Below are 25,982 nucleotides of genomic sequence, written 5' to 3' on the forward strand. Positions count from 1 at the left end.
CAGGACCTATGCATCTGTTGAGAATCACTGAAGTAGATGATCTATGATATGGCGAGAAAATGTATTTCAAATATTTTCTCTATCTGTCTCTTTCCCTCCATCTCTCACTCTGGTATTAAAAAAAAAAAGTTAATGTTATTTAATGAGAGAGAAGAGAAAGAAATGAGGAAAGTTAGAACAAGAAAAGGGTTAATTTAAATACATATTTCTTAATAAGCACACAATTCAGATAAAAGCAATTTATTCTCAAAGAACCCAGTCCCTAAAAGAAACACAAATACATCATATTTATTATTTACTAAGCCCCTATTCAGGCATAAAGGCTTCACAAACTTTTTTGTTAGCACTGAGATATTTCATTCATTCAGTCAATATATATGTAATTCTATTTGCAGTCACTGTGCCACCTGCCAGGGATACAGCAGTGCAGGGCACAAAGCAAGATCGCTACCCTCATGCATGGACTTATAAGTAGACAACTATCAGCAACTGCTTAGTGATGACTGATTTTGGAGCACATATCTGTCCTTTGCTTTCTAGCACATTAACACTCCCCCAAGGATGAATGTACGGACAGTGGATAGACAGAGATGGGTGGCAAGACAGTGACCTGTGGACACAGAGAAGTAAGTTTATATTTTTATAATTATTTCTTGAGAAAGCAATTTCTTCCATCTGCCCTTCATGCAAGTACACAGCAATTTTATAAGAAAAGGAGTCTGGTGTTGCCTATTTAGACCTGGACAAATTCCAACAATATTTGATATAAGTAAGTACATCAATGTAAAATTCCACCCTAATATCAGTGTATTTCTTCACCTTCCAGGACTAGCATGCTGTAATGACTGGTACCTTGACTGAAAAGTCTAAGAAGATGCAACATTGTTCTAAAAGGAAGATTTTATCAGAAAATTTTAAGAAAAATTGTTTAAGTGACTATTTAACATACATTATAGGCTCTACTAACTATAAAGGTACTCCAAATACGTCTAAGTTACCATAATTAAATGCAAACATATATTCTGAGTATGCTGTCAACTATTAGGTAGCTATGTAATTAGAACCTTAAATTATGCTCTCAGCACTGTAAGAAAGACCTGCGAAGGGGAGGAAAATAATGAAGATGCTAAAATCACCTCTTGGCCTGATTTTCCCGAATTCTCTGAGTGTAAAGACTCAATTTCTCCTTCAATCATAGCAGCTTCCAGGCACTCATGTAGATCTTTGAATCCATTGACTTGAAGTGGGTACTGACCAAACATCTCAGTATTTTCAAACTTTTTACCTACAAGGTAATGGGGGAAAATTAAATCAATGAATGTTTCTCAGTATCACCTATTATCTACTAAATGTGAGTGTATATATCAATTATCTCTTGAACCTGAACTGTAATTCTGATTATGTTGCAGAGAGCAGTGAGTCAGTGTAACTTTCTTATTGCTCTATACATGTACATTTGTACATTCACACCCAGCCATAGGTATTAATTATACACCCATATGTGTGTATGTTGGTATGTATGTAATTATATACACACATATGTATGTATATATTTATTCTCTCAAAAAGTCCCTTCTAAGGCAAGATACTGTACTAAACACTAAGAATATGTAGAGCAGAGAAGAAGAGAGATATAGTCCCTGAGCTAAGGAAACTCACAACCTCTTTTGGAAGAAAGACATTATCCACATTAACTGCTCCTGTGATGATGAACAAATAATTGTTTATTATTATTGTTTGTTATGAAAGGTGTGTTGAGACAGTGCCATGAGAGAGTACATAAAAAGGAGAGCTAACCTAGTCTTTAGGGCTAGAGGACAGAGCAGGGAAGACTTCTACAGCAAAATGACATCTATGCTGTGATTTGAATGATGGAGTTAGCCAGGGCAGACTACCAGGGAGCTGTGGAGAATTCTTGGCCAAGGAACTGCACATGCAAAGACTTCAAGAATGCAAAGAACTTGGCATGTTTGAAGAACTAAGGGGAGGAGAGTATAGCTTGGGAGAACAATGGGGTGATGACAAGGAAGAGTTAGGTAAGGGATCAAAATCTACAAAGTCTAATAGCCCTTGTTAAGAATTGTTTTTCCAATATATTCTGAGTATAATAGAAAGTCACTGAATAGTTAAATTTAGGAACAATATGGTTGTATTTATGTCTTTGAAACATCCTCATAGCTTCATGTTAAGAGGGAGATAAGACTGTTAGGAAACTATTACAGAATCCATCTAGAAATAAATTAGCATGGACTAGGGCGTTAGTAGTAAAATGTACAAAAACAGATGAAATTACATACACACCACATTTATACATATATACAAGAGGGAGCACCAATAGTACTTGATTGACTGGGTGCTAGCAGGATGGGAGGATAGAAGAGTAAGGAAGGTATCAAGAATGATACTCAGATTTCTAGCATGAACGATTCGTTGATGTTCATGTATTGAAAGGGGAACCACTTAAGGAAGAGCAGAGGATATCTTTTTCCTTTTGTTTTACAGTAGTAGTGGAAATCATTGTTTTAGAATGGCAAAGGGGACTTCAGACTGAGAAAAGAGTTGCATATATGAGTGTGTAACTAAGATTAATCTTCCGGTCTGAAGCTGCAAGTTGGAGCACTGCTGGATTTTTGACAGCAGAAAATTAAAGTTGTGAATGAGACTGCCCAGGAAATCAGCAGGCAGGAAAGGAAAAGGGCCTAAGCGGGGTCCCAAGGATCCCTCCTTTAGATATAAGAAGAAACTCTAAATACAACTTCTAAGAAGCACCCACAGAGGTGTGAAAAAAGCCAAGAGAATATGGTATCATAAAAGCTAGAAGAGTTTTTAAGGAAAACAAGAAAAAGGAGGAGAGACTAGAGTTGATACATTAATAGATGACTGGAGTTCAGTCTGAGAACTGACAGGAATGGCGAGAGACCTGAACACATGTAGGAGATCAATAACCTTAAAAAGATGTATTTTAGAAGAGGTCTTGGGCCAGACGGATGGGAGATGGGTTGAATAAATGGCAAATTACAGGCAAAAACAAACTCCTCTCTTTAAAGGGGAGAATAAACGCTGAGTAAGATTAACTGAAAAAGAGTGTGTAAAAAGAGAAGTTTTGTTTTGTTTAATGTGAGGTATCAGACCACGTCTAAACAGTGATATGGAAGACAAAGTAGAGAGGGGGAAGCTAAAGATAGAGAAAAAAAGCAAGATAATGGGGTAGACCAAAGTCTGAGTTAAGCATAAAGGGATGAGATTTTGAGCACATATAAAGAACAGCCTTTGACTTAAGACTGAATAATTCCTCTATTTTCTGGAGGGACAAATAAAAAGAATGTAGTGGAAGTAGGAATTGGAACAAGTTGTGGAGCCTTAAGCTCATATATTTGAGAAAGTTGTCCTAATAACTGTAATACAAAATTATATTCAGGGCCTTAGAAAGGACCCGTGGTTAGGTTTCATTAGCTTCCCGGTAAATACATGAAATTTGAGGCAAAGTCTTTCTCAGAGAACAAAGAGACCAAGAACTTAGACTAGAAGTGGAAAAGAAGGAAACTGATATGCCAGAAAATGGGACAGAAGAAAAGTGATTAAATAAAACAAGAATGCCTTCCAGGTAGGGTTATAGGATTGGGACCAGCTTAGTATCTTCTACAAATTCATGATTCATTATAGTTAGTCCACTTGAGTGATTTTTCCCCAGCAATGTTCAGGTCTATAGTACATGCAGAGAGATGATCAGCTTAATGAAGGTCAGAGAATAGCCAGAGGTGTTACCAAAAAGGAATGGGGGAAAGGGAGTTTTAGATATTTTAAGAATGATCATAATGGACAGGGAAGGAAGTGAAGAAAAGAAAAGGACTGATAGCAACACAATGGAGGGGTCAAATGACTAGAAGCTCTGGAAAAGTTGAGGACCTTTTGCAATGGGGGCGCTTTAGTAAACAAACTGAAAATCACCCCTAATTGAGAGTCATTGGTCTAAAAAGAAGCACTAGGAAGATATATTTAAAAGTAAAAAGAAAGTGCTCTAAGATTATTTTTGCCAACTCAAACACAGAGTTCACATGGAAATGTACTACCACCACATTAATACAGCAAATAGCTCTGAAACAACTTACTAATTCCAAGTCCAAAGAATTCAACAAAGATTGACATATTAAGTATTTTAACAACACTTTTAAGAGTCAAGATGCATAATACATGTATAAATGCTTATGAAGGGTGTTAATAAATAGGCTCAGTCACAACCGGATTAGAGCTACTTGTACAGTGTTTTACTTCAAATGAAATCAGTATGAAAGTACGAGCAACCTAAACTGAAAAGTAATGTATTCTGTAAAATATTCTACTACTTATATAATTAATTTTAACTTCTGAGGCAAACAAAAAGACACCAACACCTCAATATAAGCTTTTAAATGCCTGACTAAATCCTGAGTTAGTGTCTGCCTTTCTCTGAATTCCAAACTATAAAACTATATTCAAACAAAATTTCATGGAAATTCATTACTTAAGATCCTGAAGGAAAACCAGTTTTCCAAATTTCATACTTGGGGCAATTTGGGTGAACTTTCAAAAGATGACGGATTGGGCCATTTGGGGAAAACCATTTTTTATAAATACATGCTTTAGGACTTAGTAATATTATTCTTTAAAGTACATCTAATGAGTTAGTTCCCTTCCCTTGTTAGGAAAACCAAAGAGTAACTGGTTAGACCTAGATTTTATGTAACAGGCATTTAGGGTAGATGGAGTACTATCACACTTAACTTTTCTAAAAGATAAGAGTACAACTCTTACTTGAAAGTTAGTCTAAAGAAGTTTGTAATCAACCCCAAAATGCAATATTCTGACTATGCTAAATTGCTACCTGCAGCTTCAACATTCATAGACTTATACTCTTAAAAACAGTGACCATGATAACACGCCCAGTATTCAACTCCAATATTATTTTCAAAATATCCCACCAACTGCCCCCTTAATTCCTCTATCCCAGCAATTCACAGCATCACAGAAACCTTCCCAGGGAAAGCACATGTGGACAACATTAAGCAAGCATCAATTAGCATGTGACAATGTAGCCTATACCTTCCTTTTTATTCACTCAATTATGTGCTTTCTATATAAACATTTAGTAGTAGCAATACAACAGGAACTACTATACAGAGTAGGTCAAATTAAAATAAAAAACCAGTGAACAATAGAGTCACTATCAAAACAAAGGACCTAATAGATAGTATCTCTTCAACTATAATGAAAAGTAAACAAATGCAACCATACCTTCAAGTACTCCCACAGCTAGGAACCTGCCATAGAACAACTCTACCATGGGGTTCTTTGGCTTCTCTTCATCCCTAAAGCATATTTAAAAATATAAATATAATTAAAAATTTTAGATCTGTAAATAATAGAGAAAACATTGAAAGAACAATAATATATGCTAAGACAACATTTATGTGGTTATCATAATCTCAGCTCTGCTCTTTAGTGTCACCTTGGGCAAGGTACTTAAATTTATTTTTCCCTTTCTTCACCTGTCAACTGAGGATAGTAATGGTAATTGAACTCATCGGGCTGTTCTGAGGGTTAAAATGAGTTATTACACAAGATGTCCTTGCAAAAGGACCTACCACAATCTGTACTAATTAAGTGCTTGGTCTTCCTATTGTCACTATGTATTTCGATCTTGGACTTTTATTCAGTACAAAACATGCTTATTTGGACTTCTTGGGAAAGGGGAAGAGCTACTCTTAATCAGAATAAATTTCTATAAAACTTTAATGTTATTTCCCAAATTTACATGGAAGAGTACACACCATCTAAAAATAATAGTGTCACCAGTAAAGGAGCAAAAACACCAGCTTTGACTCAGAGTAGCTTTCACCTTTTGTGAAGTTTCACATTGCTGGTAAATTAGTCATTTGTGAATTTTTCAAATTATTTACTATGAAATTTTTTTCTTTTTTGCTTGAAGCAAAGAGAAGTTGGCAGTATTTTAAGCTTTTTATGTTTTGTATTCTGCAGTCTGAACACAATTTATCTTCACCTTACTATATATATATGTGTGTTTTATCCACTATGGTGTACAGAATTTTTGTTCACAAATTTTGTTTAAACTGGTGGAATTTATATATCTAAAAAAAAGGGAGAGACACTACCTGCCTCTTGATAAATGTGTAACATGCATCATCATTTAATCTTAAAACAACTGATGGCAAGTTACTCCACTTAATCCTTGCAACAATCCTGTAAGGTAGCATGGTGGTCCTTAGTGCTATTCAAAAAGATTTCTGGAATTCTACATTGAGATACACGATAAGATACACTTTCCCACTTAATTTTTATCTGAATTAAAAAAATTTTTGACTGTGATAAAATATGCATAACATAAAATTTTCCATCTCAATCATTTTTAAGTGTATAGTTTGTTAGGGTTAAATATGTTCACACTGTTAGGAAATCAACCTCCAGAACTCTTTTCATCTTGCAAAACTTAAACTATATCCATTAAACAACTCCACATTTCTCCCTCCCCACAGGCTGCACCAACAACCATTCTAATTTTCTGTTTCTATGAGCTTCACAACACTTGATACTTCATATAAGTGACACACACTGTTTATTTTTGTGTGACTGGCTTATTTCACTTAGCATTATGTCTCTAAGGCTCATCCATGATGTGGCATATGTTAGAATTTCCTTCCTTTTTAAGAATATTCCATTCATAAAATGGATATTATACCACATTTTATCTGTTCATCCACAAACATTTGGGTTGCTTCCACCTTTTGACTATTGTAAAGAATGTTCCTATGAACATAACCTCTTAGAGACCCTGCTATCAGTTCTTGCACATATACCCAGCAGTGAAGTTGCTGGATCATATGGTTAATTTTTTTCAGTTTTGTGAGGTATAACTGACAAATAAAACCGAAGAAAGTTAAGTGTGCAAGGTGATGATTTGGCATATGTATACACTGTGAAGGGATTCATTTTATTGAATGGTAATTCTTTTGAGGAACCACCATGATATTTTCCACAGCAGCTGCACAATTTTACATTCCCATTAACAGTGCACAAGGGTTCTGATTTCTCCCCATCCTAGCCAATATTTGTTATTTTCTGCTTTTGTTTGTTTTACAGTAGCCATCATAATGGGTGTGTGGTGTTCCCACTCACTTTGAAGTAAGGCGGACCACCAGACTTGCTTTGCCTAACAAGATGTGAGCAGAGGTGGTATACGTCACTTCTGGGAAACAACTTTGAGAGCCAGCACACTTCTCACTAGCATGGTGATCCCATAAGCCTGTGATGAATGAAGCATCTGCTACCCTCCGGCTCTAAGTGAAAAAATGAGAGCCCCTTGCTCACACTCATTGGGCACATCTAAGGGTAGGATTCAAGTCTCAAAAGCTTTGAGGTTGTTGCCACATGACTACCTCACCCACTTAGACTGACAACAGGTAGTACAGCCTCTATTTTACTGATAATAAAGCTGCAGAGCAAGTTAAGTCATTTGTGCAAATTCACACAACTAGTTAAGTGCTCCAGCTGCAAAAATAAACTCAAATCTAACTCCGAAACCTATGTTCCTCCCACTACATAACCTCTGGGCATTTATTTCACACCTTATATTTTACACTGTGATAATATAAAGGACTTGAGACTGATATGGGGGAGAGGAATGATCCAAAAATTGTCTCTCTCAATGCAAAAGATACGAATCTTTAGATTTTATACGGAAATCTCCTTACTGTGGCCTCTTATTTCCATATAGAAAAGCAACATTCCTGGCTTCTCTCCTTATTGTCACATACATACCACGTGAAAGAACAGTGAATTACAAGGGTAGTAACTTTGGAAGAAGGAACCAGGTGTGAGTGGCCAGTTAATTCTGAACTATTATTCTAAGTCTCTTTCAAATCTTCCTGGATTCTGTCCTGCTCTCCATTGACCACGGTAAGCACAGACCTTCCCTAAGGAGTCAGGAATCATCTAGAAATTGTCTACGTTTTCCTTCTTTGCAACCTCTCAGAGGTCCTATTCTTTAACATGACTTTAAGTTATGAGTCTCAGGGACCTGGACAGTAGTTATAACAAGAGAAACACGAGGAAAACAAATGAAGAACAATTAAAAAGACATGAGACTCTTATAACAGAAATGGTATACCCACCATTTGCATAGAAGGCAAAGAAAAGATAAATTGACACAACTACCAAATGCCCAAACAAATCACTACAGAAAACTTGTATTGGGGATACACTATCTTTGGGAATTAGGTTGACATAGAAAGAGTTTAAAGGTCTAGGTTAGCTGACAGAGTAAGCTAGAATGCTTTGGGTCAGTGCTTCCCAATCTTTTTAATGCCATTGGCATACAGGTAATACATGCAGAGAACTTTGGGATAAAAAGACATGCTTTCCCAGAATCACAAAAAGAAGATCAGTACCTCCACATAACCATAATTGGGCTTGCCATGGCATACCAACTGGAAAGCTCTGTTCTAGATAGGCAGAGCAGAATGGTTCAAGGTTAGTTTTAGCCCCACAGACAAAGAACAAACAGAAAATTACTGAGAAATGAATGAGCAGAAGGACAGTCTTCAAATAAGACTTAAGATTTCAGATGAGGTGGAGTTCTAGCTTCTTTTAAGTTTTAGGAAAGGGGAGATAATGTGTTTGCTACTAGATCAGAAAAGGTGATATACCCAAAGAAAATTAACAAGTAAATAATAATAAGGAAGAGCTCCAAAATCAGAATAGAATGACCCCTTCAGAAAGAACAAGGATTCAGGATACAGTCGAATGGCATTCTTCTAAGGTACTGACAGAAAGCAAGTGGGGAGTCATGTGCTGAAGACAGAATACTACTATATTGAGTGCTTACAGAAATTCTGGATAGTTCTGAGAGGAGGAACCAGGTATTTCAGGGTAAAACATTCAAATTACTGAGAGAACTTCAAAGAGACTAAGTTATCCTATTTGGGGATAATGATACTGTTCAAAATCTGAGGGAACATGTGTGATAAATTTTGCTACTAGAACTCTAAAGGTACAAGGAACATGAGCTCTATTAAAGAGGAACTGGGGTGGAAAACTCTAATTAGTTAACCAATGTTCACTAACTCTCATGATGAGGTACTTATCAAGACAATATCAAAGGAATACGATAGAAAAAAGAACAAATGTATAGCCCAGAAAACAAAGTCAAGAACAGGAAGAGAAGATGTCCAAACAGACCTGGTCCTGAATGAGAGAGAGGCTAAGCAGCAGGTTAAACTGTTAAAAATTCAGACAAGCCTTCTTATAAGAATGAAAAAATATATATGTTAACTGAATACTAGAGGCTTATCCCACCCAGAAAATGATGTAGCAGGAAGAAATATACTCAAGGCCTGGAATATTCCAAAGCTGAAGAAAGAACTTATCATAGAAATAATGATCTTCACTGGACGCTGAGACTCAGGTTTCAGAAACACGAATAGCAGACTTAGTTCAGGAATTTAATGGGGAAATTTTCCAGATGAAACTAACATGAAGAGAAAAAATTAACTTCAGAGGCATGTTTCACAGGCCTAAGCAAGTCCATATCAAAATGGCAGTAACCACTGTGACACAAAGTTACTGTCATTAGAAAGAGCTTGCACTCAATGCAGCCCTAGGGGCCAGCAACTTGAAGCTCATAAGGAAAATGCAACTAGAAAGTTTGAGTAGAGAGGAGGAAAGGGCACCTGCTGACGGAGCTGTCAGCATCAGAAACTTCTAGACTTCCCAAGAAGGAAGTAGCTTTCAGATGCCTCATTTCAAGATACAGTTTGCCAAAAATGGAATTTTTTCCCCTCAGATGGTGTAGATTTAGTGGTATAATTAATCTCTTGCAAGATTTCTCACAACTTAGTTTTAGTTCATAGGTAGTTATCTGCAACCAATTGGCCCTTAATGATAGGCATCTTGGAAGAACTAAAACCAGATGACTTTGTCAGTTTGTGACATATCCTGAATTCCCACTACAATATTTGGCAACAACGTGAGTATGGACTGCACTAAATTTTGGGAATACTACAGTTGGACTAACAGTTAAAGGATTGAAGGTTTACTTTTATCTCAAAATTTCAAACATAAGAGACCAACACTAATTATGTGTTGTAGTAATCCTCAGAAATCTAAAATTAAGGCGTATGAAATTCAACATTTGAAGGACTTGAAGGAACAACACATACAAGTGAGACAGAGCAGGCTGCAGCTGTAGAACCCCAACTCTATTCAGGCACAGAAATGACATGTTTGTTGCTGGGACTGAACAAACCAGGAAACTCATAAATTGGGACTTAACAAACCTGGAAACTCATAAGTGAATTACTTTTTTTTGTAAGGTTACAACCACAGGGTTAAAACAATCTTATTTTTAAGAGTAATTTATTTGGACTTTACCTTAAAAGATCAAGGGGATATAAAATTTGATAACTTATTTTTGCCCTCAAAATTTGAGAATGAAAGTGGGGTCTAAATTAAAGTTTAGGGGAATCTCTTACTTGTTAACATTGTATAATTAGAATATTTTTTACTTTAATTTACTCTCACTGCAGACCATGTCCACTTTTACTGGACAATAACACTGGCAATAATTTAAAAATAGAAAAAAAGAGTAGGGAGAGAATTTCATCCTTGGACTTCTGCCTGCATTCTAAGTGTCAATTTAAGTACTGATTCTTACAGAATCACATCAGAGCCTACAGTGGCAAATCCTAAATGGCCAAGAAGATACACAAAGGAACCACTGGTTGCTATCAGGAGGGCGGCAACATGAGAGGAGTAGAAAAGTGTGTCGATTTCTTTCTCTAAGGAGGTTTGCCACATATTATAAATAACCAAAGCCTTAATGGTTCAGCCTAATGGGTAAAAATAAAAAGCTAGGGAATGTTAAGGAAGAACTTCATAACTCTGTCCTCATTATCGGGTAAAAGGATATCATCAGAATTAACACTCATTGCATCTATCCCACCACTACCCCCAGTGTTCCTCGTGGAAAGTGACTGTTGAATATATGGAAAAGAACTGGGCATGTGTAGCCCTTTCAAGGATCACTTTTTGGATCTTTCTGGCTACATTCTGATCTTATATTTACAGTGGAAATCTAAAACTGCCCAGCATTAGTGGCCACAAATTCTAAACAGCTTGTCAATAAAACAGATAATACTTGGGTTCCCAGATATCTATCTCAGATTCCTATTTCTCTGTTGCCACTGATATAGAAGAGGGAAAAAATGAGATTAGCAATCTCCTACAACCCCATTGCTAAATTTCATGGCAACTTACGTCTCCTCTTCAGCTTTCATTTGGAAGGCATCTTCTAACCAATCTAATAATTTGTGTGTAAACTCACTCACATCTTGCTGTGGAAAGAAAAAAAGTCTTGTTGATATTTAAGCCTACTAATAGAAATACTAAATACTGTAACATAAAACTTATAGCCAATCATTTCAAACATAAAATTACTGACTTCTCACAAAGGAATCATATGAAATGTTTCACATCAAATGCAAGAAAAATTTATAACTTAACCAAAGCATGAAATTAGTACTGAAGAAAAATAAGCATTACACTGATAATCTCTGTGATTCGGTTTCACTTTAGGGGAAAAAGATAAACATTTAAAAAATAAATTCAAACTTACAAATGAGATTTTTTAAAAAATTATCACCCCAAAAAAAAGAGCTCTGTAATAAATCTTTAGAAAATGAAGGACCCACACTACTCAACAGTTCTTCATTATGTAAAGAGTTATTACTGGCTTCCCTCTTAAAAGGAAGATATGATTATCAACAACTGGTTTTTGTCAACTTTTACACACTTTTCAAGTCATATCCACTTCTACTAAGAAAACCAATGGACAGGTTAAGTCCAATCAATCACTGACTTCCCAACTATGGAGTCTACCATCTCATGAACTTTAAACTATTTCCCCATTCAGAACCAGCACATACATCACCTTTTGCCATCAGTCCTTCAGTCCTAGCTCCCTTAACATAGAAAAAACAGGAATAGGCACTGGAAGTTGTACTCATCAACTATCACAATTATTTCAGTAATGTGACCTGGAACATAACAAATAGGTTCATAGAAAACCTAGGGGGAAAAAATAATCAATCCTACTAAGACTGCCCATGAAAAACAGATGAATCAGTGTAAGCAACTTTTCTTTATTTATCAAAATAGCCCCAAATATAAGACAAACTTAATATCATGTATTTTCCAGCTAGAATTTTTTTTGAAGAACATTTGGGCCAATGTGTTCACCTTTAAAATGATGAAACTAAGGTGCAGATGCTTATATAAATTGTTCCAAATCCATATAAAGACAACTGAACTTGGCACAAAAATCCAATTATAAACATCCATACCATCTGTAGTGGGTTAAATAGTGATCCACCAACATATATGTTTACCTAGAACCTCAGAATGTGACCTTATTTGGAATAAGGGTCTTTGCAGATAGAATTAAGATAAGGATTTCAAGATTAGGTAATCCTGGATTAGGGTGGATCCTAAATCCAATGATGGGTATTCTAATAAGAAATTTAAAGGAGCAGACACACAGACACACAGGGAAAGAAGCCATGTGAAGATGGACACAGAGACTGGCTAAGGATTACTGCAAGTCACCAGAAGATGGTGAAGACAAGAAAAGATTCTCTCTTAGAGCCATGGGAAGGAGGATGACCCTGACAATACCTTTATTTTAGACCTGTGCACTCTAGAACTGTGAAAGAATTATTTTCTATTGCTTTCAAGTCACTCAGTTTACTGTAATGTGTTGCAGCTGCCCTAAGCAAACTAATGTAACACCTTAAAACAACTTTCTATAACCTTAAAATTTTATTTTACTTATCTTGCAAGATTGTATCTGACAAGACACAAAATGTTTCCTAGTTATTACAATACTCGTCAGAAAAAATTAAGTCTTGTTTAACAATCTAAAATTGACAGTTAAAAATAATTCTGCCTGTTTTCATCAAGAGAAAAAAGATGCAGACTTCACATTTTAGTATTAGACTGAAATAATTATAGATAAAACTGACAGTACTATCTATGAAAGGGTATCCCACAATGTTAGTCAAAATGGTGCCCAACCCCCACACTCATCGACCTATGATGGTGACCGTTAAGTTTCGGTTTCCCAGAATTAAGTTCAGCTTCCTATTCATGACAACCGAACACTCTGTGACGCAGACCAATAAAGTCCCGCCAGCTAACCCCAATGAATCCATAGCCAATTAGCTGGTGCGAAGTGCCTTAATAGGGTAGGTATATAAGCCAAAGCTCCCCAGCCGGCAAGACTGCTCTCTCACGCACGCACACGCGGGCAGCCACCTCACCGCCGCTAAATAAATCTCTTGGTTGGATATCCGCTACTTGGTGTGGTTGTCTCTTCCCTTAAGGAATTTAGCGGTCTTTTATTGATGCCATGACTCAGTTGGGACTCCCCCACCAGGAGTGGGCCCTCAATCTGTTAGAGAACGAGACCACTTGAGAACTCCCGAGATAGCGGCCAGCCTGCACCCATTCTCTCAATCGCCTTCCTTGCATCCACCATCAGCTTCAAGATCGGTGAGTTCCCCAATCCTGAATCCCTCAACCTCAAGGGTTGCAAAATGGGAAGCTGACCGTTGATCGTCCGGCACTTCGTGGGGCCACCCACGAGGGAGGAAGACACCCCACTCAGACCTTTATGGTCCCGGTGGTCCTTGAGGGATTCTCATCAGTACTGGGTCTCGACCTGTGGTAAGACCAGACCCTTTCCTTTCCCTCTCACTCCACCTGGGTCTCACCTTTTCTCCCGCTCTCCAAAAACCCCGGCACTGGGTGACCCAAGGCCCTCCGACCCCTCAGGGTCCCTCAGCTATTGGGACTCAGTGACCCTCAGCTACTGGGACTCAGTGACGACCCACTCCCATAGCCCGAGATCTCACCTGACATTTGACCTGAGTGGGGACGCCCCTCTAGTCAATATATCAACACCCTTATATCCTCATGGGGGGGAGGGGCGTCTTCTCTGCCAGCCAAATCCCCGCAAAGACGTCTTTTAGACAATTTAAATACTCTCAGCCTGACTCCAGATATCAGGCCCAAAAAACTCATCAAACTGTGTACCCAAGATTGGCCCACTTACCCATTAGATAGCCAAAATAAATGGCCCCCTCACGGGTCCCTAGATCCCGCCCACCTGAGAGATCTTTACAACTACTGTGAGCGATCGAGAAAATGGGTAGAGATTCCTTATGTTCAGGCTTTCTCCCTCCTCTGATCTAATCCTTCCTTATGCATGAACTGTAACCAAAAACATGTCCTACTAGCACATAGACCCCTCAGCCATCCCTTCTTCCCCTACGGAGTGTGACCCAGCCACCTCCCTACAGAGGACAGGCTCCACAAACACCCTCCTCCAATCCCAGTACGACCCTCAGCACCAACTCCACTGGTACCAGCTCCTCCTATTCCCTCAGCTCCTCCTCCTCCCTCGGCTCCTCCTCCTCCCTCAGCTCCTCCTCCTCCCTCAGCTCCTCCTCCTCCCTCAGCTCCTCCTCCCCCCTCTACCACCTCTCCTCCCTCTGCCCCTCCTACTCCCTCAGTTCCTCTTCTTCCCTCGGCTCCTGCTACTCCCTCGGCTCCTCCTCCTCCCTCGGCTCCTCCTCCTCCCTCGGCTCCTCCTCCTCCCTCAGCAACTCCTCCTCCCTCGGCTTCTCCTCCTCCCTCGGCTCCTGCTACTCCCTCGGCTCCTCCTCCTCCCTCGGCTCCTGCTACTCCCTCGGCTCCTCCTCCTCCCTCGGCTCCTCCTCCTCCCTCAGCAACTCCTCCTCCCTCGGCTCCTCCTCCTCCCTCGGCTCCTGCTACTCCCTCAGCTCCTCCTCCTCCCTCGGCTCCTCCTACTCCCTTAGCTCCTCCTACTCCCTCGGCTCCTCCTCCTCCCTCAGCAACTCCTCCCTCGGCTCCTCCTACTCCCTCTACCCCCTCTCCTCCCTCTGCCCCTCCTACTCCCTCAGTTCCTCTTCTTCCCTCAGCTCCTCCTACTCCCTCGGCTCCTCCTACTCCCTCAGTCCCTCCTACCCTTCCTACTCCCTGAACCCCTCCTCCTCCCTCGGCTCCTCCTACTCCCTCTGCCCCTCCTACTCCCTCTGCCCCTCCTCCTCCCTCTGCCCCTCCTACTCCCTCAGCTCTCCTCCTCCTCCTCCCTCCTCCTCCCTCTGCCCCTCCTACTCCCTCTGCCCCTCCTCCTCCCTCTGCCCCTCCTCCTCCCTCAGCTCTCCTCCTCCTCCTCCCTCCTCCTCCCTCGGCCCCTCCTCCTCCCTCGGCCCCTCCTCCTCCCTCGGCTCCTCCTCCTCCCTCAGCTCCTCCTACTCCCTCAGCTCCTCCTCCTCCCTCGGCTCCTCCTCCTCCCTCTACCCCCTCTCCTCCCTCTGCCCCTCCTACTCCCTCAGTTCCTCTTCTTCCCTCAGCTCCTCCTACTCCCTCAGCTCCTCCTCCTCCCTCGGCTCCTCCTACTCCCTCAGTCCCTCCTACCCTTCCTACTCCCTGAACCCCTCCTCCTCCCTCGGCTCCTCCTACTCCCTCTGCCCCTCCTCCTCCCTCTGCCCCTCCTCCCCCCTCGGCCCCTCCTACTCCCTCAGCTCTCCTCCTCCTCCTCCCTCCTCCTCCCTCAGCTCCTCCTCCTCCCTCTGCTCCTCCTCCTCCCTCAGCTCTCCTCCTCCTCCTCCCTCCTCCTCCCTCGGCCCCTCCTCCTCCCTCGGCCCCTCCTCCTCCCTCGGCTCCTCCTACTCCCTCGGCCCCTCCTCCTCCCTCGGCCCCTCCTCCTCCCTCGGCTCCTCCTCCTCCCTCGGCCCCTCCTCCTCCCTCGGCCCCTCCTCCTCCCTCGGCCCCTCCTCCTCCCTCAGCTCCTCCTACTCCCTCTGCTCCTCCCCCCACGTCCCCTTCTTTCGGCCCTCCAGCCACTCGCTCCCACACCCAATCTGCTCGTTTGCCCAAGCTTATAGCCCCTCTTTGGGAGGTGGCCGGAACTGAAGGAATAGTCCGCGTCCATGTTCCCTTCTCTATGGCCGACCTCTCCCACACTGAAAAGCATCTAGGCTCCTATACCACCAATTCAGCCTCATACATCAAAGAATTTCAATGTTTACTCCAGGCATACATGGACATCCATGATGTACAATCTACCATGACATCTATATGATCCTTTCCAATACACTGCTCCCAGAAGAGCAAGGGCAAGTATGGGAACAAGCTCGTACATACGCTGATGAAGTTCATCACACTACTCCTGCCCATCCAATACTAGGGGCACAGGCTGTTCAGACCAAGATCCTAACTGGGATTACAGCACTCCTAGTCCTCCAGGATCAATTTTCCACCTGCCTAGTCACGGGACTTAAACAAGCCGCACAAAAGGCAGTCAATTTTGAAAACCTACAGGAAATCATTCAAGAAAAACATGAAAATCCCTCCACTTTTCTAGATAGACTGACTAAAGCCCTTCAGCAATACACCAATCTTGATCCAGAAACCCCAGATGGCTGACAACTCCTCACGACCTATTTTGTTTCCCAGAGTTACCCTGACATATGGGCTAAATTAAAAAAATTGAAGAGAGGGGCCTCTTACTCTCCAAACTGAGGTTTTAGCCACAGCTTTTGAAGTCTACCACAATAGAGATGAAAAAGCCAAATAGCAAAAGTACCAGATGCTAGCGCAAGCCCTAAGAAGAAACCCCAGCCCGTCCACTGTGACAGGACAACGAGGCGGACGTCCTCCACCAAAAATGCCTCCAGGACCCTGTTTTAAGTGCAGGATGGAAAGACATTGGGCATGAGGGTGCCCCAATCTCAGGCCACCACCAGGACCATGTCCCAAGTGCCATTCTGGAGGTCACTGGGCAGTAGATTGCCCTGGCTCCCACAGGGGAGCTGGATCAAACTCCAACAAAAACTCAGACCTCTTGGGCCTGGTGTCAGATGACTGACGAGGCCTTGGGACTCCCCTCCCGATGAATGTCATCACCTCCCAGGAGCCCAGGGTAACCATTCTGGTGGATAGACATCCCATTAACTTCCTCTTAGACACGGGCGCCATGTTCTCAGTATTGAGGGAGTTTTGGGGACCTACCTCTCCATCTAAATCCCCTATTGTTGGGGTAGGGGGCCAAACAATATTTCCAAAAAAGACCCCCATATTTTCCTGCTCATTCTCTGGTCACCCCTTCTCTCACACATTCCTAATCATGTCCCAATGACCTGTTCCCTTGTTAGAATGAGACATAGTATCAAAATTCCAAGCTTCCATTTCATTCAGCCTCGCTCCTTCCCTTATCCTCATTCTTGCAGAAGCTATCGAGCCAACACCCAATCGAAGCCCTTCCAACCCCCCCATCAGTAAACCCCCAAGTCTGGGACACAACTACCCCCTCTTTAGCAAAATGCACACTTGTTAAAATTCACCTAAAGGACCCCCTACACTTTCCTTGCCAACCCCAATATCCCCTGCCCACCACTAGCCTTCTAGGGCTTCAGCCAATCATTGCAGATTTACACAAGAAGGGGCTCATAAGGCCCACACATTCTCCCTGTAATATCCCCATTTTAGCTGTAAAAAAGCCTAATGGCTCTTTCTGCTTAGTCCAAGATTTAAGACTCATAAATATCACAGTCAAACCTATCCACCCACTAGTATGAAACCCATATACAATACTATCCTCCATACCCAACTCTTCCCTCTATTTTTCAGTTATTGATCTCAAAGATGCTTTCTTCACCATCCCTTTATCCCCCAGATCTCAAGACATCTTTGTTTTTACCTGGTCTGACCCCCACATACATCAATCACAACAATTCACTTGGACAGTACTCCCCCAGGGTTTCAGAGATAGCCCGCACATATTCGGACAAGCCCTAGCAAATTACCTTAAGGAGGTAACACTCCCCAAGTCCAGACTTCTTCAATATGTTGATGATCTCCTTCTGTGCAGCCCCTCTCTTCAAGTTTCTGAAGCCGATACCATTACCCTTCTTAACTTTCTTTCTGAAAAAGGATACCAGGTCTCCCCACATAAAGTTCAGTTATCTCAAAAAACGGTCACATACTTAGGAGTCCAACTATCACATGACTCCAAGGCCATCACTCTAGACCGAAAAAAACTAATTCGAGAATTACCCACCCCCAAAACAAAAGAATACTCTCATTCCTAGGTCTAGCAGGGTACTTTCAAGCCTGGGTTCCCAACTTCTCACTCCTAGAAGCTCCCCTTTAGAGTTTAACAAAAGGAGATTCAAGGGAACCCCTACACAACTCTGCCAAGACTCCTTTCTTTCCTTAAAGCTCCAACAAGCTCTTCTCCAAGCTCCTGCCCTTCACTTAACCAGACATAGAACAACCTTTTACTCTATATGTACATGAAAACAAAGGACTGGCCTTAGGACAAATGAAAGGCCCCACTTCGCTCCCGTAGCCTATTTCTCCAAAAAGCTAGACCCTACAGTTCGAGGGTGGGCTCCCTGTCTTAAGAGCCTTGGCAGCAGCATATGTCATAATCCAAGAGGCAAAAAAACTCACTTTTGGAGATGCGATCACAATCATATTGCCACCATCACTTCAAAAGACCTTCTAACATATAAGGGATTAAAGACCCTTCCCCCTTGCCGAATCCTTTCGCTGGTCTCCTTTCTACATGATTCTTCTATCTCCTTTCAGGCCTGCTCATCCCTAAATCCTGTGACATTACTCCCTGTTACACAAGACCCACCCTTCCATCACTGTAGTGAAACACTCAAAGACCTCCTCCCATGTCCCTCCCATACTCCCATGTCCCTCCCATATAAAAGAGGGACCCCTAGAAAACCCTACTCGTGTAGTTTACTGATGGCAGTTCTTTTCTAATGAACGGGGAACAGTGGGCAGGATATGCTGTTGTTTCCCTAACTGAAACCATTGAGGCAAAATCTCTGCCACAAAACACAACCAAGCAACAGGCTGAACTCTTTGCAGTCAAGTGTGCCTTCGAACTAGCCACTGATTGCTCCCTGACACTTTACACTGATTCCAAGTATGCTTTCCACATCCTTCTTTCTCACTCAGAAATCTGGAAACAAAGGGGACTATTAACTACCAAGGGCACCTCCATTACCAATTCTAAACTTATCACAGACCTCCTTCATACTTCTCTCCTCCTTTGTGAGATAGGAATCACTCACTGCCGTTCACACCAATCTGACTCATCCCCAATAACAATAGGCAAGTCTAAAGCAGACCAGGCCGCAAGATAGGCAGCTATATCAGAAAACCCAACCATTGCTCTAGCCATTCCCCACTGCTCTTCCAACATTCCTGATAATTTTCCTACCAAACATGACCTCTTTTCCTACTTACACTCTCTATTTCACATCAGCCCACAAAATTTAAGAATGTTTCTCAACTTCTTCTTTCCTCTAACTGCTGAAGACCTCAAATACATCCAACAGCTAACCACTGACTGTCATATCTGCCAAAGAACTTATCCTAACACCCCCTTGAAACCCAGCTCTTTCCAACTCATCAGGCTAGAGGACATATCCCTAGAGCAGACTGGCAGCTTGTCTTTACTAACATGCCCAGAGTCCGAAAACACACATATCTTCTGGTGCTTGTGGACACATTCTCGGGATAGGTTGAGGCCTTCTCCACTTCAAACAAGAGGGCCTCCACCATCGCTTCAATTCTTCTCTCAGATATAATCTTGAGATTTGGAATGCCCACCTCACTTCAATCAGACAATGGCCCAGAATTTATTTCCCACATTACACAAAGAATTGCAGGAGCCCTCAACATCCCATGGCATTTCCATATTCCTTATAATCCTAAATCATCAGGAAAACTGGAGCATACCAATCGAACACTAAAAAACATTCTGATTAAACTCTTTCTCAAATTACATACTGATTGGATCAAACTCTTTCCTCTAGTTCTATTCCGCCTTCAAGTGCTCCCAAAAAAACCTTCATTATTATCCCCTTTTGAGGTCATGTATGGTAGACCTCCACTGCCCCCCAGAATAATTCCTCCTCCCCACCTTCTCCCTGAACACTTTTCTTATCCCCTTCTTTCTTTCATTCGCTCCCAGTTCTGGAGACATCAAGAAGCCCTATTACCCGATCCCCTGAGGTCTCACATGTCCTTTCCCCTGACTCCGAGCAACTGGGTATACTTCTCTCCTCTCTCTGCAGACTCCACTCCCTTAACCCCAAAATGGAAAGGACCTTTAAAAATCATTCTCTGCACCCCTACTGCCACTTGATTAGAGGAGTCCCCTGGAAAATTAACCTCGTGGATTCATATCTCCAGGTTGAAGCCAGCCAGACCTCTGAGAGACAACTCAGAGAAAAAGCCTTAAACCCAACTCCTCCATGCTTCACCTGCACCCTCTACACAACAGACCCCTTAAAACTCCGCCTCTCCTGTCTAAAGTCCCTCCCCACCATTCCCGAAGATAGATCTTAGCATCCCCACCTTATTCACTCTTACCTTCTGCTTTCTTACCCCCTTTGCCAATATGTCATATGTTTGGAGATTTAAGTTGAGGGAAACATATACACACAAAAAAACACAAAACAAACTGTCCTGGCAGCCACAGCTGATTGTCCCACAACAGGCTGTGCTTCTGCCATTACCATCTCCTTACACACCTCCGAGCTGATAAAAAAGGCCGCTCGGCCCTACCTATGTTTCACCTTCGACCAGACACAAGATTCCTGTCCCAACCGGTGGGTCGAAACTTACGGAGACTGCCCCTACTGGTCATGCAAAATACATGATGCATACAATGGCGACAGAATGTTCAAATTCAGCTCGAACACAAAGACCTTCACATTAACAATTTTTGACCCATGGGATTCCCGATGGGCAACCAGAATGACAGGAAAATTTTACCCTAATGGGGGTACTCATCTCACCCCTCCGGGGATGTTAGCCTAAGTAGAGAGTATGTCTCCATTGCTACCCAACACTCCCAACTATTAGCCAACATACAACACTCTGAGCAAATACTTGTTAATCAACTTGAAAGCCCAGACCCCGACTCCCCCCTCTCAGATCCCTCCTCATCCCCTTCACTCTACTCTTGGTTCCGTATCATACAAAACATTCTTGCCATCTTAAACTTCACTATGCCCACTCTAAAGCCAATGACCTGTTACCTTTCTGCCTCTTTAGTTTGGCCCTTATTAGCTGCAGTCTCTCTTAACATCAGAAATTATACCTTCTTGACCTCAGGAATCTCTATCAGCCCAATTACCAATGTTCCCTTATGGGAACCAGAAACAGACAATATCTCACTCCCCTTATATGCCTGCATTCTTCCAAACTCCCTTGCTAATGTCTCCTTAGGGAGAGGCAATTGCGCTTATAACCAAACCATCTCTACAACCTCCTATTCACGACCAGGAGAGTTTCTCTGGTGTAACGGCACTCTCTCAAACCAAATTCTACCCAATCAAATCCTTGTTTTCTTGTCACTATTGTCCCTCAACTAACCTTATACAGTAGCTCCGAGGTACAATGGTTGCTTCCTCACTGCAGAACCCGCCGAGCGGCCTTCCTTCCCATTATGGTCAGGATATCCCTCTCCGCCTCTGCAGCGGGAATGGGCCTCTCAGGAGGAGCCTTAGGACACCCCTATGGGCAGTAGATGACCTTAATGCCAAGCTACAAACTGCTTTAGATTCCACCGCTGAATCCCTGTCCTTACTACAGAGACAAGTTAAATCTCTAGCCCAAGTAACCCTTCAAAACCAGTGGGCCCTAGATCTTCTAACTGCTGGAAAGGGAGGGACTTGCCTCTTCCTTAAAGAAGAATGTTATTACGTCAACGAGTCAGGACTAGAAGAAAATGTACACAGACTGGCCAATCTTGCAGAAAGTCTAAAAAGGTTCCCTGCAAACACTAGCACAACAGGACTCTTCCAGTCCTCTCTCCTCACTTGGCTCCTGCCTATCCTTGGTCCTTACTCATGATCTTTCTTTTCTGTACTTTCTTGCCCTGCAAAATAAAATTCATTCAAAATCAGATAGGCAAAATTTCTAACCAAACTTTCAACCAGCTCCTCCTTAGGGACTACCAGTTGCTGAACAATGTGGATGAGATGAGTGCTGAAATTCTTTGAAGCGCTATGGGAAGATAGCTGGCTCCTTCCAGACATCTAACACACCAGTGATTGGTTCAAGCGAATGTTCGATCTCTGGATCCAGGGAACATTTCTTGAATTCTCTGAAGAGATCTTCACCTTTGGAGCCTGGATGTATGCCATGATGAAACTGACAAGCCCTACCTTGTTCAAACATAACTACTCCCTTTTGCCCCCCCCTTAGATTAAGACATAACCGCCCCCTTTCAGCAGGAGGTAGCCAGAGAAAACGACCCCTCTCCCATACAAAATCAAAAACGGAGGAATGTTAGTCAAAATGGTGCCCAATCCCCACACTCTTCGACCTCAGATGGCGACCGTTAAGTTTCAGTTTCCTGGAATTAAGTTCAGCTTCCTATTCATGACAACCGAACACTCTGTGACGCAGACCAGTAAAGTCCCGCCAGCTAACCTCAATGAATCCATAGCCAATTAGCTGGTGCCAAGTGCCTTAATAGGGTATATAAGCCAAACTCCCCAGCCAACATGGCTGCTCTCTCTCTCTCCCGGGCAGCCACCTCACCACTGCTAAATAAATCTCTTGGTTGGATATACGCTTCTTGGTGTGGTTGTCTCTTCCCTTAAGGAATTTGGCAGTCCTTTTACACAAGACTACTGCCTATTTCAAGACATATTAGGAAGAATATAAAATGTAAGTATAAGTTCATTTTTTTTAAGTAGTATTTATTTCATTTATGGATTTATTTCACTGTCACTAATATGTAATTCAGATTTAAGTGTCTGGGACTAGAAGAGAATTAAACCTTTATCAACCTGAATTAATGTGCAACTTCTTTAAGAGACCACTAAGAGGAAAAGAATCAACAAATGGGAAAACTAATTAGTCTACACTACTAGCCCGAAATAGAGGCATTCACATTTTGGAACTCTGGAGTATATAACATTGTAACAGCTTTAAACATAACAAGGGAACAGCTGTCTCCTTATCCATTCTCACAAAACTGAAGTTTACCTATGTATGTACAAGGCTCCTAATGAGATCTGTGTTATTTCAGTTCTAAATATGAAAAGATACATGAATATCTCTACTCTGTAGAAAGTTTCAACTCCAAAGACAGTATCCAAGAAAAAGACAAAAAAGCAATTCCAGAAGACAACACACTTTTCAAGAAGTGACTTTTGAAATTTAATTGTATACACAAAATCACTAGAAAACATAGTGCACTAAATAAGGAAATAATGCTCCAAAAAATAAAAGTATACTTAGAACCAGAAAGAGTATCCTAAAATGGAGGTCTGGGATCATTCATAGGAATATTGTTTCTTGACTTAACACAAGTGTTATTATTAAGATAAGTATTAGTATTACAAGTGTTATTATTCTTACAAGTAAGACAATAAACCTACCAGGCACTGGAACATTGTTAGAATTTTAAAAAAAATGGAAACAAGAAACAAAAGCAAATCCTGATGTGAGCAACTTCTTTGTTCATTTACCTTTGCTATAAAAGGTGAATTTAAAAATAAATAAATAAAATAATACACAGGGAAAACAGTGGCAGATGAGCCATAATTCAGAACCCTCCTTCAAACACCTACTCTCCACATTCACAAAACAAAGACACAACCCGAAACTACAAGAACTACATTGCAAGTGTTGTGGCTCTGGGTATCCTTCTGGAAACAATGTTTCATCTTTTGTCAATTACTTCTTCACTGCCATCTGTTCCACACTGTTGCATTGTTCTCTGCTACTTTCTTTGCTTGTCTTGTTTTCCTTCTTTAATGTCTCTTTCTCAAATTATATGTGAAAAGGTTGGTTTGTTGAAAGACATTTTCTATTTCATAGGAAAATTCTCAGTATTCTTTCTTAAGTAATGGATAAAAAGCCACCAAATAGCACTAAATAAAAATTAGAAAATAAAGGCAACAATAACAAAGTTAATGTAGTTCAGAAACCTTTTCTGAGTAATTGCCTGCCAACAAAACAAGCCCATGGCAATCATGAACACTACACCCACTTTGGGATACCACACATTTGTGAAGATTTGCAATTACACACTTGTGAATACACTTGGCATTATCTGTTGTTTTCACTTATCAATTTAAATCATAATATACAGCTTCATTTATCCTACTACATTCAAAATCATTTTTACTTTTTTTTCTTAATTTAAAAGTATATCTTCCAAATGATGCTTTAAATGACTCCAGCTTATTTTTAGTAAAGATGAAGAACATCTACAACTGTCATGTATCCTTGAAAAAACTGCTTAAAGAATGATCATATTAGAAATATAACTGGTTAATAAACAAGCACAAAAAAGCTACCTGCTGAGAGTCATTTGATTTGAAAGCATCCTTAAGAATTTCAACTGCTCTTGATGGATCAACGTATTTCCTTTTAGTACCAACAAGAAGTGCAAATAGATACCGCAGCTCATGCATAAAAGGCAAATTCCGATGCTCCTATTGGACAAAAAGGAAAAAAATCAGTAAGTGAAGATTAACAAAATATTTACTGGTAAACAGGTATTCATTTTAAAATTAACCAAAATTTTTGCTAATATAGGTTAGGAATAAGTACAGCACTCCCTATATAATTAAAGATTGTAGGTGTCATGTAGAAGACTCAAAGAAGGAGTCAGGAATGAAAACAGCAGAGGACCTAGGCCAAGCTCATAATTTCAGCATAAATGCCACATATTCATGGCAAATCATGGCATTACCCAGTCAAGAATATCATCCTCATTCAAGCGGTTTATTATAATCCTTTACATTCAGCAAAGCCCAGCTGCTGCTGAGAACAGAAATAACAACAGGCAACATTCAGTGAGTATTACCTGTGTGCCAAGCACTACTTGAATACTTTACCTCAATAAATGCATTTAAACAAACTAATCCCTCCTCCATGAAGCCTTCCAAGACCTACCTCCCCAGCCCCCCAAGTAACTGATACCTTCAAATTCTACACGTACTGAAATGAATGTCTTTCACTCAGCAATAAATCCCCAACTGCCACTGTTGTGTGATGATCTTAATTACCACATTAACTTATCATCTTCCCAGTGTTCCAAATCTTAACTTCTGTGTCTCAATAAGACTATTAAGCTTCTCAAGACAGGAACTTACAGTATCTCTTCCACAATGTTTCGTTACACTTAGCAGACATTCAATTTCTTACTAAACCAAACCCTCCAACAAGAACAAAAACAACCCAATACCATCAACCACAAACAATTTGTTTTAAAATAAGAGGGAAACTAAAAGAATGTAATTCATATAACTTAGCAAAATACTTCATAGCAAAAAATTGGACAAGCAGTTCTTACTACAGTTAATTCTTGCAATAACAATTTTAACAAATAAAGTCTATATATACTATTTAAACATTAGAAACTTTTTCCAAGTTTGCAGTTACCTTCTCAACATTATAAAATTGCATGGGTGTGTGTATAAACATGTACATAGCTGCTATCCAAAATAATATTATCATTATAGAAACAGTTGCTTCCAGAAGGCATTAAGAAAGGAATCCTAAGAACTAGGTGCAAGGAAATAAAATTGATTGCAAACACTTATCATTTGATCCAAAACTGTATGTCATTACAGCAATCCCGAAGTGCACTGTCTGACATAAAAACATGAGTTATAAAACATGGACTTTATTTAAGTGTAATAAATTCCATCACCACTGATAACGGTTTTAAACAAAAAGGTTTTAAATGATAAAGAAAATTAATCCATGATCTTCCCGTGGTACTTCCTATTTCCCCACAACTGCCCTATTTAAATAAGTTTTAAAGGTCTAAAACTAAGAATTTTATTCCA

At 40.8% G+C, this 25,982-nt stretch overlaps 1 protein-coding gene across 10 annotated transcripts in view; it reads right to left on the reverse strand.

The window, feature by feature from the left end:
- Positions 1-25,982, reverse strand: part of USP25 (ubiquitin specific peptidase 25) — a 152,960-nt gene that overhangs the window by 54,887 nt on the left and 72,091 nt on the right. For 9 of the 10 annotated variants that reach the window (XM_036881444.2, XM_036881441.2, XM_036881438.2 and 6 more), the window contains 4 exons: positions 24,483-24,620; positions 11,308-11,384; positions 5,272-5,345; positions 1,137-1,285 (listed from right to left, as the gene is read on the reverse strand). In XM_036881444.2, coding sequence (XP_036737339.2) covers positions 1,137-1,285; positions 5,272-5,345; positions 11,308-11,384; positions 24,483-24,620 — 438 coding nt within the window. The remainder of the gene's footprint in view (positions 1-1,136; positions 1,286-5,271; positions 5,346-11,307; positions 11,385-24,482; positions 24,621-25,982) is intronic. The other variant, XM_036881440.2, reaches the window with a different exon arrangement.

Source organism: Manis pentadactyla, chromosome 1 (genome assembly GCF_030020395.1).
Source record: "Manis pentadactyla isolate mManPen7 chromosome 1, mManPen7.hap1, whole genome shotgun sequence".
NCBI lineage: Eukaryota > Metazoa > Chordata > Mammalia > Pholidota > Manidae > Manis > Manis pentadactyla.